The sequence below is a fragment of the Tupaia chinensis genome, unplaced genomic scaffold, assembly GCF_000334495.1.
Source record: "Tupaia chinensis unplaced genomic scaffold, TupChi_1.0 Scaffold149424_1, whole genome shotgun sequence".
Taxonomy (NCBI): Eukaryota; Metazoa; Chordata; class Mammalia; order Scandentia; family Tupaiidae; genus Tupaia; species Tupaia belangeri.
The window spans coordinates 2239415-2256909 of record NW_006209268.1 but is presented as its reverse complement, the minus strand read 5'-3'; the positions used below and the strand labels follow the sequence as shown (position 1 = coordinate 2256909).

Sequence of the window (17495 nt, the reverse complement as noted above, 5' to 3'; positions counted from 1 at the left end):
TGGGAGTCAAGAGTCCTTAACCACCACACCACCTGCTGGCCCCTATTATTTTTAAATTTGACCAGAGAGAGAGACAGAGAAAGAGGGATAGGTACAATAAGAAAGCAAGTTACCAGATCTGGGACTCAAACCACAGCTGACCATGTGGGAGTCCAGTGTCTTAACCATCACACCACCTGCCAGCCCCCAAGTAGTAATTCTTTAGTTTCATCAAATATCCAAATTTCATCATTTCCAGTTTTTCTGAATATTTTGAGTCTTTACTCTGAGCTATTAATACCTAGCAGTTTCATCTTTTAGTAGAATGCCTGTTATATTGTAGTTTTGGATATAGACATCAGGTTTTACCTTTAAGAAATTGTAATCTGGGGTCCAGCAGGTGGTATGGTGGTTAAGGTGCTGGATGCTCCCATACAGCTGACCACAGTTTGAGTCTCGGGACTGGTGGCTTGCTTTCTCACTACCCCCTCCCCCACTTGCTGTGTCTTTCTCTGGTCAAATGAAGATAAATGAATGAATACATAAAATTAAATAAATTCTTAAAAAAAAAAAAGAAATTGTAATATGGGGCTGGCAGGTGGCTTGGTGGTTAAGACGCTGTTTAAGTCCTGCGAGAGTGAGAAAGCAAGTTGCAAAGTCTCTTGTCTTTCTCTGCTCAAATTGAAAACTATTATTATTACTAATAAATAGAATTCAAAACTAAAAAAAAAAAAAATTGTAATCTATGGACTGGCCGGCAGGTGGCATGGTGGTTAATATGCTGGACTCCCACATGACTAACTGTTTTTAATCCTGTATGTGGTGACTTGCTTTCTTGCTTTCTCTTTTTCTCTCTCTGTCTCTCTCAGGTCACATTTAAAAAAATAATAATAACAATGGAATTAAATAAATAAATAAATTTAAATAAAAAATTATACCCTACTAACTTAAATTATTATTTTATATTTTTGTATTTAAATGATCCTTAGATACAAAGAATCATATTTGAATTTACTGTTTCCTACTCTCTTAAATAAATACTTTATAGTGTAATAATTTACTAAAAAATATGACGAATAGGGTTGTAAAACCAAAATAAGCTAGTAGTTCAATGTGAAAAAAATTTTTGTGGGGACCAGCAGTTGGCATAATGGCTATGTCGCTGGGCTCCCATGTAGTTGCCCATGGTTCAAGTCCCAGACCCAGTTCTTAAACTCACACCAGGCGCATGTGCGTGTGTGCCCAAGATCCTGAGAAGAGAATGGAGGAGAAGGGATTGTGGTGTGGCCATCCCCCATGGGGTGTGATTTCTCGCTTTTTATCTCTCTCTGTCTCTCTCTGTCTTTCTGGTGAACGTATGCACCCTATAGCAAAAACCTCTCCAAAAAAAGAAAAAAAAAAGCTTGTGTTTGTGAAAGACTGAGTGATTAAGTCCCTAAGCAGAATTACTCCTTGGCTTTGAAGATCATCAGTAGCAAGTATATCTGAAAAGGCCTCTAGAAAAGAAGAGATAGTTGTGTTAATACTCTTCACCGTAACTACCATTATGGGAATATGCTTTTCCCAAAAACAAGTGTAGACATTTCTTTATTATTCACAGAATGCTTGATTAGTCTTTGGGTTATCCAGTTTTTATTTATGCTTCTTGTTGTTGTGGTCCATTGCCATCTCTGCCTATGAACAAAAATAAATGTTGAGAGAAAAGAGGGAAAAAATTAAATTAATCAAATTGCACATTTAAAATAAACTCAATTCAGGTGAAATGGTTGAGTAGATATAATGAATATTAACTTATTTCTTGCCCAGATTTTATCTAGGAAGGGAAATCAAATTAGCAATGCCTTTCTCTATCACTATTGAACTATCTGTTTCACAGACAGGACTCTAGACATGTATTTTCTTTTTATTTTTTTGAGAGATATTTTTGCTATAGGGCATGTGTGCTTGCCATAGAGACAGAGAGAGAAGATGAGAAATCATCCCCCAGGAGTGATGGCCACTCTGCATTCCCTTCTCTTCCATTTTTCTGGTGGGATTTTGGGCTCACACGCCCACGTACTTGGTGTGATTCAAGCTGCTAGGTCTTAACCGCTTTCAGCTGTGTGGGAGTCCACACGGAGTGCCTTAACTACTATGCCTCCTGCTGCCCCCAGCATGTCTCTTCTTGATTGGTGAGGCAGGCGGGATATTCCCATAGCCCTATTTTTCTTGCCTGTGACAGGCTTTTGGTCATGACAGTTCCCTTTGTGGGACTAGGAATCTGGGGCTTCCTAGGGTTTTATTTTCTTGACAAAAATGATCTTTATGAATAAAACTTTTGACTCCTGCTTATGACCAGAAACTGACTCCTGTTTGAAAATTTGATAAATTAGACTGCATCATGATGAAAACTGTTTTGTAAAAGACACAAGAGAATGAAAAGGCGGACCGGGCTGCAGCCCTGCGCTGAGTGAGCGCGCTCTGTACAGCGTCCCCTCTCCTGCGCGACTGCAGCTCGAGCGAGACCATGGCTTCGACTGTGGAAGAGCTAAAGAAAGATCTAGAAGAAGTAAAGGTGTTATTGGAAAAGGCCACTAGCTGAAAAATCCAAAATTGAGACAGAAATCAAGAACAAGATGCAACAGAAATCACAGAAAAAAACAGAACTTCTTGACAATGAAAAGCCAGCTGCTGTGGTTGCTTCCATTACAACAGGATATAGAGTGATAATCAGTAATTAGGGATGGGATCAGTCAGATAAGTTTGTGAAAATCTCTATTACCTTAACTGGAGTTCATCAAGTTCCTACTGAGAACGTGCAGGTGCATTTCACAGAGAGGTCATTTGATCTTTTGGTAAAGAACCTAAATGGCAAGAGTTACTCCATAATTGTGAACAATCTTTTGAAACCCATCTCTGTTGAAGGCAGTTCAAAAAAGTTAAGACCGATACAATTCTCATATTATGTAGAAAGAAAACAGAAAACACACGATGGGACTACCTGACCCAGGTTGAAAAAGAGTGCAAAGAGAAAGAAAAGCCTTCATACGACACTGAAACAGATCCTAGTGAGGGACTGATGAATGTTCTAAAGAAAATTTATGAAGATGGAGATGATGATATGAAGCGAACCATTAATAAAGCCTGGGTGGAATCAAGAGAGAAGCAAGCCAAAGGAGAACCAGAATTTTAAGACTTAAAGTCCTTTCAAGAACTGTGATGTGGAAATTCTGATGTTTTCCATAAGGGAATGTTGGTGAGCAGCACATATAAACTGACAGATAACTATCTACACAGCCTTCTAAGTAAAGACAGTGAATTCTCCATGTCCTCCTGGAGAATTTATTTAAATAAAGTATGCTTATTAAACACTTCCTCCAAAGATGATTTCATTAACACCCTGACCATTTTGTTCAAAAAAAGGATTATATTGCATTATTTGAAATAATGAAAATGCTATGTGTTTTTGTTCAGCTAAGAGATAGAAAACAAAAATATTTGCTTGCCTTTAAGTTAGTGACATCAGTTCTAGTGTAAGAATAATAAAAATATAAAACTTGAATTTTTACATAAAATACAAGTTTATACTTGAACTTGGAAGTTGATTTCTTACTACCAGCTGCAATGCAGTACCATGTACCAGTAATTCAGTTATAGATGATCCTGTGTATTTAAATATATTTGTTTATGCACCTATAGAACTGAAACTAAATAGAAACTTGACAAGAATAGATAAGCATTTTTGTATATACCACTTAGAAAGTGGGTCAGAGGGCTTATACAAGTAATAACTGTAAAGCTAAAATAATTAATTTGAAAATCCACCTATTCCTATATTCAATAAAGTTAGATTAAAAAAAAGAGAATGAAAAGACAAGCTGTAGACTGGGAGAAATTATGTGCAGGTCACATATACAGCAAAGGATATAACCAGATTATGTAGTTAACTTTCAAAATTCATTAATATGAGGATTAAAAAATAAAAAATGAGGAAAAAAGTTGAGGAGATACTTCACCAAATAAGATATGGTGTTGGCAAATGGGTACATGAAAAAATGCTCAGTACCAGGACCAGCAGGTGGCGTGGTGGTTAAAGTGCTGGACACTCCCACATGGTCAACCATGGTTTGGGTCCTGGACTGGTGACTTTCTTTTTCACTTTCCCTCTTTCTTTCTCTCTCTCTCTCTCTCTCTCTCTCTCTCTCTGTGTGTCTCGCTTTGGTCAAGTTGGAATAAAATGAATGAATAAATAAAATTAAATAAGTAATTATTTTAAAAACATTAAAAAAATGCTCAATACCTATAAGTCATTAGGGATATTCAAATTAAAACTAAAACCATCGAACTATTATACTATTTGAATTTCTGAAAACCACTCAAAACCACAACCACAAACAAAAACCAACCCTGTGTTGTTGAGGGTGTAGAACCATGGAAAATTTCATGCATTGCTGTTATGAATGTAAATTGGTACCACTGCTTTTGATAATAGTCTGGCAGTTTCTTAAATATTCAATACAGGTACCAGCAGGTACCATTTAGGTGAAGACACTGGATTCCACATGACCAACTGTGTGGTTTGAGTCCTGGATTCAAAAAACACTCTGGGCACATGCGTGTATGTGTATAAAAAATCCTGAGAGGAGAATGGAGGAGGAAGAATTGTGTTGTGTCCATGCCCTCTGGAGGGTGATATCTCACTTTTTCTCTCTGTCTCCAGTGAGCATACATGCTCTATGCAAAAAACATCTAAAAATAAAAAACTGTATATACCTACCATTTGACCAGACATTCTACTCTTCATTATTTACCCCAGAGAAATGAAAAAATGTGTCCATACAAAGACTTGTGCAGAAGAACGCTCAGCAGCTTTATTCAGAATAAATTCAGCCCCAAATGGGAAAAACTCAAATTATTCAGCAGGTGAACAAGTAAAGTAGTGGGGTATGTCAACCCGGTGGAATACTATTTAACAATAAAAAGAAGTGAGCTCTTGATACATGCAACCACCTTACTTAGGCAGGGAGAAAGAAGCTAGGCAAGAAAGAATACACATAGTGTGATTCAGTTTATATGAAATTCTAGAAAATACAAACTGCTTTATAGTGACAACAAACAGATTGATGATAACCTGGTCAGAGTGGGGTGGCACGGGCTGGAGGAAGGCTGTACCAAAAGACACAAGGAATCTTTTAATGGTGATTGAAATGTTCCTGTCTTGATTGTAGCATTGAGTTCATGAGTGTTGGTATATAAAACTTACCAAAATGTGCACTTTCTTTTATATCGTCAGAAGGTGGCTTGCACTTACCAAAGAGGGAAACAGAGAAAGTATCTCCTAATGGGACATGGTCATGCCACCGTTCATTTTTTTTTTACCATTTCTACATCCCCTCAGGATTCTAGGCATGCATACACATGTGCCCAGTGTGTTTTTCAAGGCCAAGGCTGGGATTTGTACTGTGGTTGGCCATGTGGAATCTGTGCCCTGCTCTCCCCCCCCACCCCATGCCCAGGGCTTAACCCGCTGTGCTACAGGGCCTGTCCAAAATGTGCTTTTTCAATATGTGTAGGTTATTATATATATAAATTTTACCTCATTAAATCTTAAAAAAGACGAGAGTAAGCACTGGAGCATTCTTCCGAGCACGAGTTCTACACACCACAACTGTAAAGTAAGAAAAAAAAAAGAATTATAGCTACAGAAATCTAAAGTGTTTAATTCTCATTCTGGAATATAGTAATCCATATCTACTTTAGACATCAATGTTTATGAACTTAAACTTTTACTTTGTTTTCAGGCAACTACTCTAAGAGTGAGAAAATTAGAAGAAAATATTGAAGCAGAAAGAGCAGCTCATTTGGAATCAAAATTTAATTCTGAAATTATTCAGGTAAAATGTAAACAAGTATTTCTGGTATGGATTTTCTTCAGTTGTGTTTTAACGGCAGGGAAAAACAGCACTTTATTCAGAGAACTAAGGTGTACATTTGGAATAGGTAATGTATTATCATACTCATTACTGTATTTACAGTAAAGATATCATCGAGGATCTATCGCATTAGTGAAGAGGTTAGCACACTACAGGCCAGATCTTACCCACTGCGTGTTCTCGTGAAGTTTGTCTTGCCTGTGGCTGTTCTTATGCTCTAGTGGCAGAGTGGAGTCGTTGTGATAGACCTTATGGCCTACAAAGCCCAAGATATTTACCCTTTAGCACTTTACAGAAAAATTTGCTGAATAGAGTGTTCTTTTTATCAACAGCTATGGATACAATTTTTTTGAGAACACTTAGAAAATATGCACCTTATTTATTGAGAACATATCTTGTTCATGTAACCTATCACTATTTTCAAAGCTAAAGATATAAAGGTGGGACCAGCAGTTAGTGTAATGGCTATGTTGCTGGACTCCCACATAGTCAACCGTGGTCTGAGTCCCGGACCCGGTGGCTTAAACTCACGCCAGGCGCGTGTGTGTGCGTGCCCAGGATCCTGAGAGGAGAATGGGAGAATGGAGGAGAAGGGATTGCGGCGTGGCCATCCCCCCTGGAGGGTGATTTCTCACTTTCTGTCTCTCTGTCTCTCTCTGTCTGTCTGGCAAGCACATGCACCCTATAGCAAAAACCACTCCAAAAAAAAAAAAAAAAAAAAACCTAAAGGTATAAAGGTGAATGAGCCCCTCTTAGAAAAAACCACTCCAATTAGATATTATGTATCTATGTGTGTGTGTGTACATATATACACACACACACATACACACACAGTTCACTTTATATGAAATTCTAGAAAATACTAACTGCACTGTAGTTGGGCCAACAAGTTGTATAGTGATTAAGGCATTGAACTTCCATGTGGTTGACTGTGGTTCAAGTCCAGACCTAGAGGCTTGAAATTCATGTTGGGTGTGTTTGCATGTGTGCCCCAAATCCCAAGAGAAGAATGGAGGAGAAGGGATTGTGGCATGGCCCTCCCACCAGGGGGGGATTTCTTGCTTTCTGTCTCTGTCTCTCTCTTGTGAGTGCATAAGCCCTATAGCAAAAGTCTCTAAAAATTAAAAAAAAAAAAGAAACAAACTGCTCCATAGTGAGAAAAAGCTTGCCTGGCCATGGGAGTAGAATGGCAAGGGATTGACGAAGGCAGGATATATACATATATATGTATGTGCGTTTGTGTATGTGTATATATGCACATATATGTCTTCATGGATGTGGATATATATGCATATATATATGGATATATAAATGCATAGATAGAAATACAAAATAATAAAATACTATGTTAGCATAATAAAGAGAAGTATCAAATCTGGGAGGAGAATTCAACCTAAAGAGAGGCGTCTTAAGGAAAGCATCCTTTCACTAGCTCCTAGGAAATGAGAAGGCATTTTTCTTTTAAGAATGATTTTACTTGGGGGAACCAGCAGTTAGCGTAATGGCTATGTCGCTGGACTCCCATGTAGTCGACCGCGGTTTAACCCTCATGCCATCTGCTGATCCTAAAGGGGAGTTTTTTTTGTTTTTTTTTTTAAGAATTATTGTTGGGACCAGCAGGTGGCATGGTGGTTAAAGCGCTGGACACTCCCACATGGCTGACCATGGTTCAATGCCTGGACCTGGTGGCTTGCTTTCTCACTTTCCCTCTCTCTCTTTCTCTCTTACTCTGTGTCTCTCTGGTCAATCTAAAATAAATGAATGAATAAATAAATATTAAAAAAAGAATTATTGTTATAAAAAAAGAATTATTTTACTTAACTTTATTTATTTAAAAAAATTTGATCAGAGAGGGACAGAGTGAGAGAGAGAGAGAGGGAAAGTGAGAAAGCAAGCTGGGGAATCAAACCATGGTGGGCCATGTGGGAGTCCAGTGTCCTCAACTACCATGCCACCTGCTGGTCCCTGAGAAGGCATTTCTAAGAGAACTGAGGCCTTATCATTTTAACTATGTGTTGGCAAACTACAACCCATCAACCAAATCCTTCAAGATCTTCAGCTTATTTTTGTACTGTTATTACAAAGGGGCCATGCCTGTTTGCTTACATATTGTTTATGACTGCTTGTCAACCCAGAGACCATATGGCCCACAAAACTGAAATATTTCCTCTCTGGCCGTGTAGAAAAAAGGTTGGCCGACCATTGTCGTAATCAAAGAGTACTCATGGGTAAAGCCATTAAATAAGAGTGTGCTTGTTAGTTTGGGGCAATACTATGTATGTTATGGTAGAATGTAGGGCAGAAAAATTTGGAGAAATGATGTTGGAAAGGTACAATGAAGACTCATGAAATTCCTTTTTTTATACTGGGGAACTTAGACTTATTTGAAAGCAGTGTAAGGTTACTGCAGTTTTGGGGGCAGATACCAAATCTAAGTTTCAGAAAAAAGCTGGTAATCTATTGGTGACTAAAATGGAGTCAAGATAGGAGGCTGGGTGAGGAGATGATGCTCTCCCGAATCAGCAATAGCCATGGAAATGGAAAGGAAGGGTGTGTGGTAGTCAGAACGACGGCCCTTCAGATTTGTCCCTTCTAATTCTCAGAATCTGTGAATACATTACCTCACTGGCAAGCGGGACTTTGCAGATGTGATTAATTCAGGTATCTTGAGAGGAGATTATTCTGCTTTTTCTAGCTGGGCCTGGGATGATCACAAGGATCCTTAAAAGAGGGCGAGGGGGAGGGTCGCAGCAGATGGTGTTGTGGTTAAGGAGCTGGACTCCCACATGGTCAACTGTGGTTTGATTCTTGGACCTGGTGGCTTGAAAATAATGCCAGGCACATGTGTATGTGCCCAAAAACCCAGGAGAAAAAGGGAGGAGAAAGGATTGTGGTGTGGCCATCCTCTTTGGGGGGTGATTTCTCACTATCCCTCTCTCTATGTCTCTCTGGCAAGTGCATGTGCTCTATGGCGAAAAACCTAAAAAAGAAAGAAAGAACAAAAAAGGAATGAAAAAACAAAAAATAAGAGGAGGCATGAGTATCTTAGTCAGAGACAGAGATGTAATGACAGAAGTAGAGGTCAGAGTGATGCCACCATGAGCCGAGGAACATGGGCAACCTCTAGAAACTGGAAAAGGTGGATTCCCCTGTAAAGCCCCCAGAAGGAGCGCAGCCTTGCTGACACCGTAGTTTTAACCCTAGAAGACCTATTTCGGACTTCTAATTTCTAAAACTGTAAAATAATGGATATACATTATTTAAAACCATTAGTTTGAGGTAATTTGTAATAGCAGCAATAGGGAACTAATACAAGGGGCAAACTGAAAAGACACTGGGGAATCCTTGATCATAGGTAACTAACTTGCAGTGTGGAGGTTAGGGAAGAGCAATAGAAGATAACACCAAGGTTTATCGCATGTTGGAAATGGGCAGGTGTAGGTGACTATCGAACTCAATGTCTTGTCTGAAGATAGAAGTTCTGGTCATGTTGAATTTGAGGTGCAGTTTGGAGGTTCATATGCTCTTTCACGCATCACCATTGAGGAAATAGTCTTGCAAAGGAATCTGAACATTGTCGGTTTTACTCTCCTCTGCTTTATGTGAATGCTTCCCTTCCCTCTGTTCTCTCAAATATCTTCTCTAGCTTACCTTGGCTCCTAGGTGTCATTAAGAAAGTGACTTGGGAGAATATTTGATTACAACTTTTCAAATTTAATTTTTAGTGGTGATTTCTGGCTTAAATGTTTTATTGGTGCTTTGGTAATATGTCTTAAAACATAATAAATATGTTATTTGTTATTCATGATTCTGTTAAAGAGGTTATTTTAATGATTATATGCCTATAATAATGTATATTTTTTCAAATATAAGATGGTAAAAAGTATTAGCTTTGATTCTCAGTATCAGTTATTTTTTTTTTAAAGAATTATTTATTTATTTAATTCCATTTGTTACTTTTTTTCTGTAATTTGGCCAGAGAGAGACAGAGAGAGAGAGAAAGGGAAAGCAAGAAAGCAAGACGGCAGGTCTGGGACTCAAACTGCTGTCAGCCATTTGGGAATCCAGCACCTTTAACTACTCCGCTACCTGCTGGTCTCTCGGTATTAACTATTAAGATGTTCTTAGTTTTATATTGTTATAAAGCTAGTCAATAATTATTTTGGGCTTTGTGACTGAATATAATAGAATATATGGAAATAAAATTTATGCATTTATTTCTGGAAGGAAAATCAGTTTAGACCATTCTGGCTTTAGCAGGTCTGAAAATCCTCTCTATTTGTGTTTCTGAATTTCATATCAAGTAGGATATTGGCATTGCAGAGATCAGTAAATGAAAGTGACTGTGATTAGATAGGTTAAAATGAATTTAGATTTTAAAAAATTATTACTTTGAGTCAGATGTTTATCATCCCTTCCTTAATGTCTTACTCATTTTTCCTTTATTCATCATTGTGTTACCAAAGGTTTGTTTGTTTCTTTCTTTCTTTCAGAGGTCTTTGCCTTAGGGCGCTTGTGCTCACCAGAGAGAGAAAGAGACAGACACAATGAGAGGGAAAGTGAGAAATCACCCCCTTTGGGGAATGATCATTCAGCAATCTCTGTTCCTTCATTCTCCCCCTGGGATTGTGGATATTGCACACGCCTGTACCCTGCATGATTTTCAAGCTACTGGGTCTGGGACTTGAATAGTAGTCTCTAAGGACATAACTTCTGTGCCATCTACTGGTCCCCCAAAGATATTTTTCTAAAACTTAGATTTGATATCTGCTCTAAAGCTACAGTGGATTTCTCCTGCATTTAAAGTAAGTCTAGGTTTCCTAATTTAATTTACTTTTTTAAAACTTAAGACTTTTTCCCTATATTACATTCCCCCTCCCTTTTTTTTTTTGAGAGGTTTTTGCTATAGGGCGCATGTGCTTGCCAGAAAGAGAGAGAGAGAGAGAGACAGACAGACAGACAGAAAGTGAGAAATCACCTCCCAGGGGTGATGGCCACACCACAATCCCTTCTCCTCCATTCTCCACATGCACCCAGCATGAATTTAAGCCACCAGATCTGGGACTCAAACTGTGGTCAGCTACATGGGAGTTCAGCGACATAGCCATTATGCTAACTGCTGGTCCCTCTCCCTCCCCTTTTTTAGAGTGCTTTTTGCTATAGTTTACATGTGTTTGATGGAGAGACAGAGAGAGAGAAAGCAAGAAACTGCCCTCCCCCACCCCTGGGGTATGGCCATGCCACAATCCCTTCTCTTACATTCTCCTCTTGGGATTTTGGGCATGCACACACATGTGCCTGGTGTGAGTTTTTATTTATTTTAAAGTTTAAGAAAATATTTATTTAAAATTTTATTAACACTTAAAATAAAATGATTTAATTTTACTTATTATTATTATTATTATTATTATTTTTATATTTGACCAGAGAGAGAAGGAAAGTGAGGAAGCAAGCTATCTGGTTCAGGACTTGAACCATGATTGGCCATATGGGAGTCTAGTGCCTTGACCACAATGCCACCTGCTGCCCCTCCCCCATGTGAAGTTTAAGCCACTGGGTCCAGGACTTGAACTGTGGTTGACTCCATTGGAGTCCAGCAACATAGCCATTGTGCCATTTGCTGGCCCCACCTATATTAAATTAAAAAAATATTTATTTATTTCCATTTGTTATTATTATTATTTTTTTAATTTGACCAGACAGAGACAGAGAGAAAGGGAAAGTGAGAAAGCAAGTTGCCCAGTCCAGGACTTGAACCACAGCTGACCATGTGGGAATTCATTGCTTTTAACCACCACGCCACCTGCCAGTCCCCTCGCCTATGTTAAATTTTAATCCATAGAATTTGCAGTGTTTTACTTTATTACTTAAACAACTTTTTTCTTTTAATTGCGAGAGGGTGATTGTGCTTGCCAGAGAGATAGCACTTCCCCAGTGGAGTGTGGTAACACCATAATCCCTTCTGCATTTTTTCATCCTTTTGGGGTTTTGAACATGCATATCCAAGAGCCCCCATGTTTTTTTAAGCCACTGGGCCAGTATTCGAACTGCTGTCAGCTATGTGGGATTCAGCCTCCTTAACCATTAGGCTAAGAGCTGACCCTTAAGCAACTCTTAATGCAAAATGCAATAACATTTGAAAGGATTTTGTGTTACATTTTTTTTAAACTTTTGTCTTTAATGTAATATTCCTTTTACTTACAAAATTCTCAGACTCATGTATTTGTGTCTGTCTATGAAAGCCAACTTTATAAGTTTTCTCTTTTTAGTGTTATTAGGTAGCCAAAAATGACTTAAAAAAAATAAGGCTGAAGTTTTAAATTCATGAAAGAATTGTAATTAAAAATTAGGTTTTTCAGTGTAGTTATTTCACTGGAAATATATAGTAAATTGCTATAAAGTGAAAATTATACATATTTTCATTTTTTTCTCTATCCGTGGTTAAATATATGTATGTGACAGAGAGAGAGAGAGAGAGAGAGAGAGAGAGAGACAGAGAGAGAAAGAGAGAGGAGAACCCTCCACAGAGTCTAGTCACACTGCTCTCCCCTGCTTCAGTTTTCCAGCCTCTTGGATCCTGGACACTCCCATGCACATGCATTATTGCTGTGCCCGATATATGACTCAGAAAAAGGCAAATGTTTCTATTTGAACCATAAATCTATAAATACTGACAAATATTTTTAATGAGTTACATCTAGAAACATTTCATTTCAGATGAGTTTAAATGCAAATGAGATTACTATGTAGCTGTAGTTAATCATCATTTTATCGTAAACCATTTGTAAATATATATTTGAAGTCTTCTGTTAATAAATTTGTTTTTGTGCTGTGGCATAAAAATAAGAAGGTAGAGTCAAAAGCAAGAGTTGACTGAAGACTGTTAATTTGAAGTCTACTTTTCTTTCAGTTGGTTTCTCATCTGTGATTGAGTATATTTATTTTCTTTTTAAAGAATTATTTTATTTCACTTATCATCATCATTATTGTTTGTTCAATTTGACCACAGAGAGACAGAAAGAGAGAAAGGGAAAGTAGGAAAGCAAGCCTCCAGGTCCAGGACTCGAACGATGGTCAGCCACGTGGGAGTCCAGTGCCTCAACCACCACGCCATCTGCTGGTCGTGAGTGTATTTATTTTCTGGAAGAACATAGCAATGAAGACAAAAGAAAGTGTTTTCTAGCTATATTATCTGACTTGTAAACATGGGATTTAGATAAAACAAAAAAAAGATAGAGTTTAAAAAGTAAAATTTGAAAATTTAAATCGAGTTATTTCTACATATTTACCTTACTTTCTTATATTAGAGTACTAAGAAACAGTTCAATCAAATCAGAACAGTCAAAGCAAAAAAGAAACAATTCAGAGAGGAGAATGGAGGAGAAGGAATTGCAGCATAGTCATCCCCCTTAGGGGTTGGTTTCCCTTTCCCTGTCTCTCTCCAGTAAGTACACATGCACTATGGCAAACACCCCCGCACCAAAAAAAAAAAAAACAACCAGAAAAAAGCAAAAAAAAAAAACCCAACAACTCCAAGAATCAAAAGATCAGTTTAATTTCTTTGGTTTATAAAAAATATTTCTTTAATAATATTTCTCATAAGAGAGGAAGAATACTTTTTAGTTTTTTAAAAGCCTCTCAATTTATCATATTTTATAAAATAAGTGTCTTAAGAGATTACTAGGTCAAAATTAGGCACTTTAGGGGATGAGTTTTTATTGTTTTAGCCTATCTTTTTTTTGGAGAGGCTTTTGCTACAGGGTTCGTGCACTCACCAGAAAGACAGAGAGAGACAGAAAGCGAAAAATCACCCCCCAGAGGGGATGGCCATGCTGCAATCCCTTCTCCATTCTCCTCTCAGGATCTTGGGCACGCATGCACACGTGAGTTTAAGCCATCGGGTCCAGGACTCAAACCACGGTCGACTACATGGGAGTCCAGCGACATAGCCATTATGCTAACTGCTGGTCCCTAGCCTATCCTTTTTCATAGCATACTAAGCTTTCCCACTTGTTCTACTCTTCCTTTTCATTACACATACCAAGATGGGATAAACTGTCTTTTGCTAACCTCCTTTTTGTTTCTACTTTAAACCAAAGTAGAAAGAGGGCTGACCCTGTGGTCTAAGGGTTAAGGGAGCTGGATCCTATATGTCTGTCTGTGTGATCTGAATCCTGGTCCCAGTGGCTTGAAAAACATGCTGGGCATGTGTGCACCAGTGCCCCAAATCTCAACAGGTTAGAGAAATGGAGGAGAAGGGATTATTACGAAGTTCTCTCTTCTTCTCCCTCTCTCTTTGTCCCTCTGACAAGAAAACAACTAAAAATCTAAAGCAGAAAGAAGTATTTGGGTAAATGATAATCTGCTATTGATAAAGTATTTTACTCAATTTAAGATTGATGTTAGCATTTCTTATTTTAATTACTTTTCTGTTATCTGGTAGTTACGAATTCGAGACCTTGAAGGAGCTTTGCAAGTAGAAAAAGCCAGTCAAGCAGAAGCTGTTGCTGATTTGGAAATGATCAAGAATGAATTCAAAGAAGTCGAAAGTGCATATGAGCGAGAAAAGCATAATGCACAAGAGAGCTTTGCAAAACTAAATTTGTAAGTATTATGCTATAAAATTCTCTAAGTTAATGTAAGATTTTATGAAAGCTATGTAAGAATAAATGTGTAGTATTTTAGAGATAGCTCTCCCTAATGTCAGTGGTCGATTGAGGGTAAAGGACTTCATAAAATGTAAGTATACTTCCCTAGATAGGTAAATATGAAAATGCTCTTTTGGAATTCAAAATATTTCAAGTAGTCCCAGAAATGCAGTTATACACAAGAAAGTAAATATGTTGATGTATTTTGGATTGCATTTATTGATATAATGCAATATCTTTAAAGACCTTGATTTCTAAGCCACATAAAATAGTCTATGTAAAGATGGATAATGGTTGAAAATTTCTAAAACTGCAGAAATCATAGTGGTAGCAGCAATGCTACTACTGGTGGCTAGCATGCACTGTGGCTCACACAAACCTAGCATTGCATAGTTTCAGTTAAGCTTCCTAATACATGAGGTAGCTACTTTTATAGTTCTTGGTTTACAGATTTGGAAGTTGAAGTTTTATGAGGGAAAGGATGCATAGCTCATCAGAATATTTGAGACTCCTTCTAATTTTAACTTTTTTTTTTTTTACTGCAAAAGTCTTTCATCTTGAAAACTTTGTGAAATAATTTTAAGAAGTTTATAATTCTTTAATGTGTTTCCAAACATAAGTCAGTAGTATACATTTTGATGTATTTCCTCCCGGAAGGTAAAATTCATACTACCATTAGTATGTGACATAATTAAAGGTTAGCATATTAGAATTACATCTTTATTTTCCTCTCAGTTTTTATTTATGACAAGTAGATAATGGTTTTCCATTTGCAGTGGCAATATAAAGATTCCTTTTTAAGGTATTTTATTTAATATAAGAAGTAAGTTAATTTAAAGGAAAGTATTACTTCTTTTTTCTTTTTTAAAAGAATTATTTTTTCACTTAATTTTATTCTTCGTTATTATTTTTATTATTATTTTAAAATTTGACCAGAGAGATAGAGAAAGTCAGAAAGTGAGCTGCCAGATCTGGGACTTGAACTGTGGTAGGCCATGTGGGAATCCAACACCTCAACCACCACTCAACCTACTGGCCTTGGAAAGGTATTACTTAAGTAGTAGTAATTATCAATGGTATAGCACAAATCATAAAGATGGCACTGGAAGACTGTAATTTGAAAAAACTGAAAATACTATTTGTAAATTGCAATTACAATTTTATTAGTAATGATTACAATATTTTAAACCAGTGATTCTTAACTGAATTTTCTTGCTTCCTTTAGTAGCACTTAAATGACGTTCTATGAATCTTATTTGAAGGACTTATTCTCCTTTATTTCCTTTGAACCTTTGCTTGAATCTGCACATTTAATATATTAGAATGTATTCAAATATTATTAAAATATGTATTCAACTATTATCCTGCATATAAATATATTTGAAGGACTTTTTAGAATATAGTATAGGCTTCTTTACTGTTGCTTTGAGGTGAAGATTAGGACTTACAAGTGAAACTGTAAGAACTCAGGCCGAACTCACAACAATTAAAGCTTTCCAACAGTGAAATAATAGGCATCTTTGGGGACCTAGTGAGCTCCTTGCCTTGGAAATTTGAATCAGAGGGTGGATGACCACAAATCCTGAAGAAGAGAGTTCTACAAAGGTTGGACGGGAGGAATTTTAATGACCTGCTAACAGTTAAGCGCTAAGTGTTTAACCTATGTTTCTTTTCTTATTTATTTATTTATTTATTTTTTAAGAGGTTTTTTTCCTTGGGGCCTGTGTGCTCATAGTGGTGGGGGAGAGACAGAGACAGCAAGAGGGAAAGCGAGAGAAATCATCCCCTGGGGGGATGGCCATGCCCACAATCCCTTTTTCTCCATTCTTTGCCTGGGATCTTGGGCTTGCACACACACATGCCCAGAGTGAGTTTCAAGTCTGCAGGTCTGGGACTCAAGCTATGGTTGGTCATGTGGGAGTCTAGGGTTGGCCCCATCAACCTATGTTACTTTTCTAAATGAACCCCAAAGCAGATGTTTTTCCTGTTTTGTTTTGCTGTTATTTATGTTTTGGTACTTGAAAATGTTATTCAAATTTTGTATTCCAGTAAGCACTAACTGATAATTATAAATATTAGTTATGTATTACAACTAAACTCTAAATAATCCTTAATATTTTCCCATAATGTCCCTTATTTGTATTTCATTTATACTGTGCTCTAATGGTAAAAGTTAAATAATAAAATTATTAATAAGTAATAACAAAAGCTCAGCAGTCACTGATAATTCTTGTGACTTCCTTCTCCCATCCCACTTTCTTTTCCTTGTATGTAATGTGACTGCCATTTCCATTTCAATTAGCAGTGGTATAGGAAGTAATGAAATGACTTGAAGGATGATTGGACAAGTTACTTCATTTTCTACCTTTAATTCTGATTATTCTTCAGTCTTCTTTAAAAAAAGTATTTTAAGGGCCAGCAGATGTGGTAGTTAAATTGCATGGTCGACTCTGTGGTTCTAGTCCTGGACCCATCAGCTTGAAAAACATGCCAGGCATGCCCAAAATTCCAAAAGGAGAAGGGAGATGAAGGGATAGTGGCATGGTCATCCCCCTGGAGAGTGAATTCTCACTTTTCCTCTCTCTATCCCTCGTGAACGCATGTATCCAATGGCAAAAAAAATCTTAAAGAAAAAAAAAAAAGTAAGCTTTTGAGTCACAAGCTTTGAATCATGAAGTTTTCAAAAGTTGTTCTAAATTTTGGTTAATATATTCCTAAAGGAAACTTGGCCGATTTTAGGCCTTTAAAGTCAATCATACCTTTAATTTGTAAGTTTTTGAGTAGGAAGTTTTGGGTTAGGATATTATTTTTACCTCTTGGGAAAAACTGATGTAACAACTACTGATAATGATGTTGCAGAGGAAATGGTGCCTGAATCTTGACAGTGGTTTAAGATTTTTTTTTTTTTACAATTATTTATTTAGTTTTATTTATCATCATTATTTTTTTAAATTTG

The 17495-nt window shown here is 37.1% G+C and overlaps 1 protein-coding gene and 1 pseudogene across 2 annotated transcripts in view; both read left to right on the top strand.

Moving 5' to 3' along the window:
* The window catches only part of CCDC171 (coiled-coil domain containing 171), a 351100-nt gene that overhangs the window by 64451 nt on the left and 269154 nt on the right, over nt 1-17495 (top strand). For both annotated transcript variants that reach the window (XM_006171185.3, XM_006171186.3), the window contains exons 8-9: nt 5760-5852; nt 14335-14495. In XM_006171185.3, the coding sequence (XP_006171247.1) occupies nt 5760-5852; nt 14335-14495 (254 nt within the window). The remainder of the gene's footprint in view (nt 1-5759; nt 5853-14334; nt 14496-17495) is intronic.
* On the top strand, nt 2486-3193 carry LOC106734166 (calcyclin-binding protein pseudogene; annotated as a pseudogene).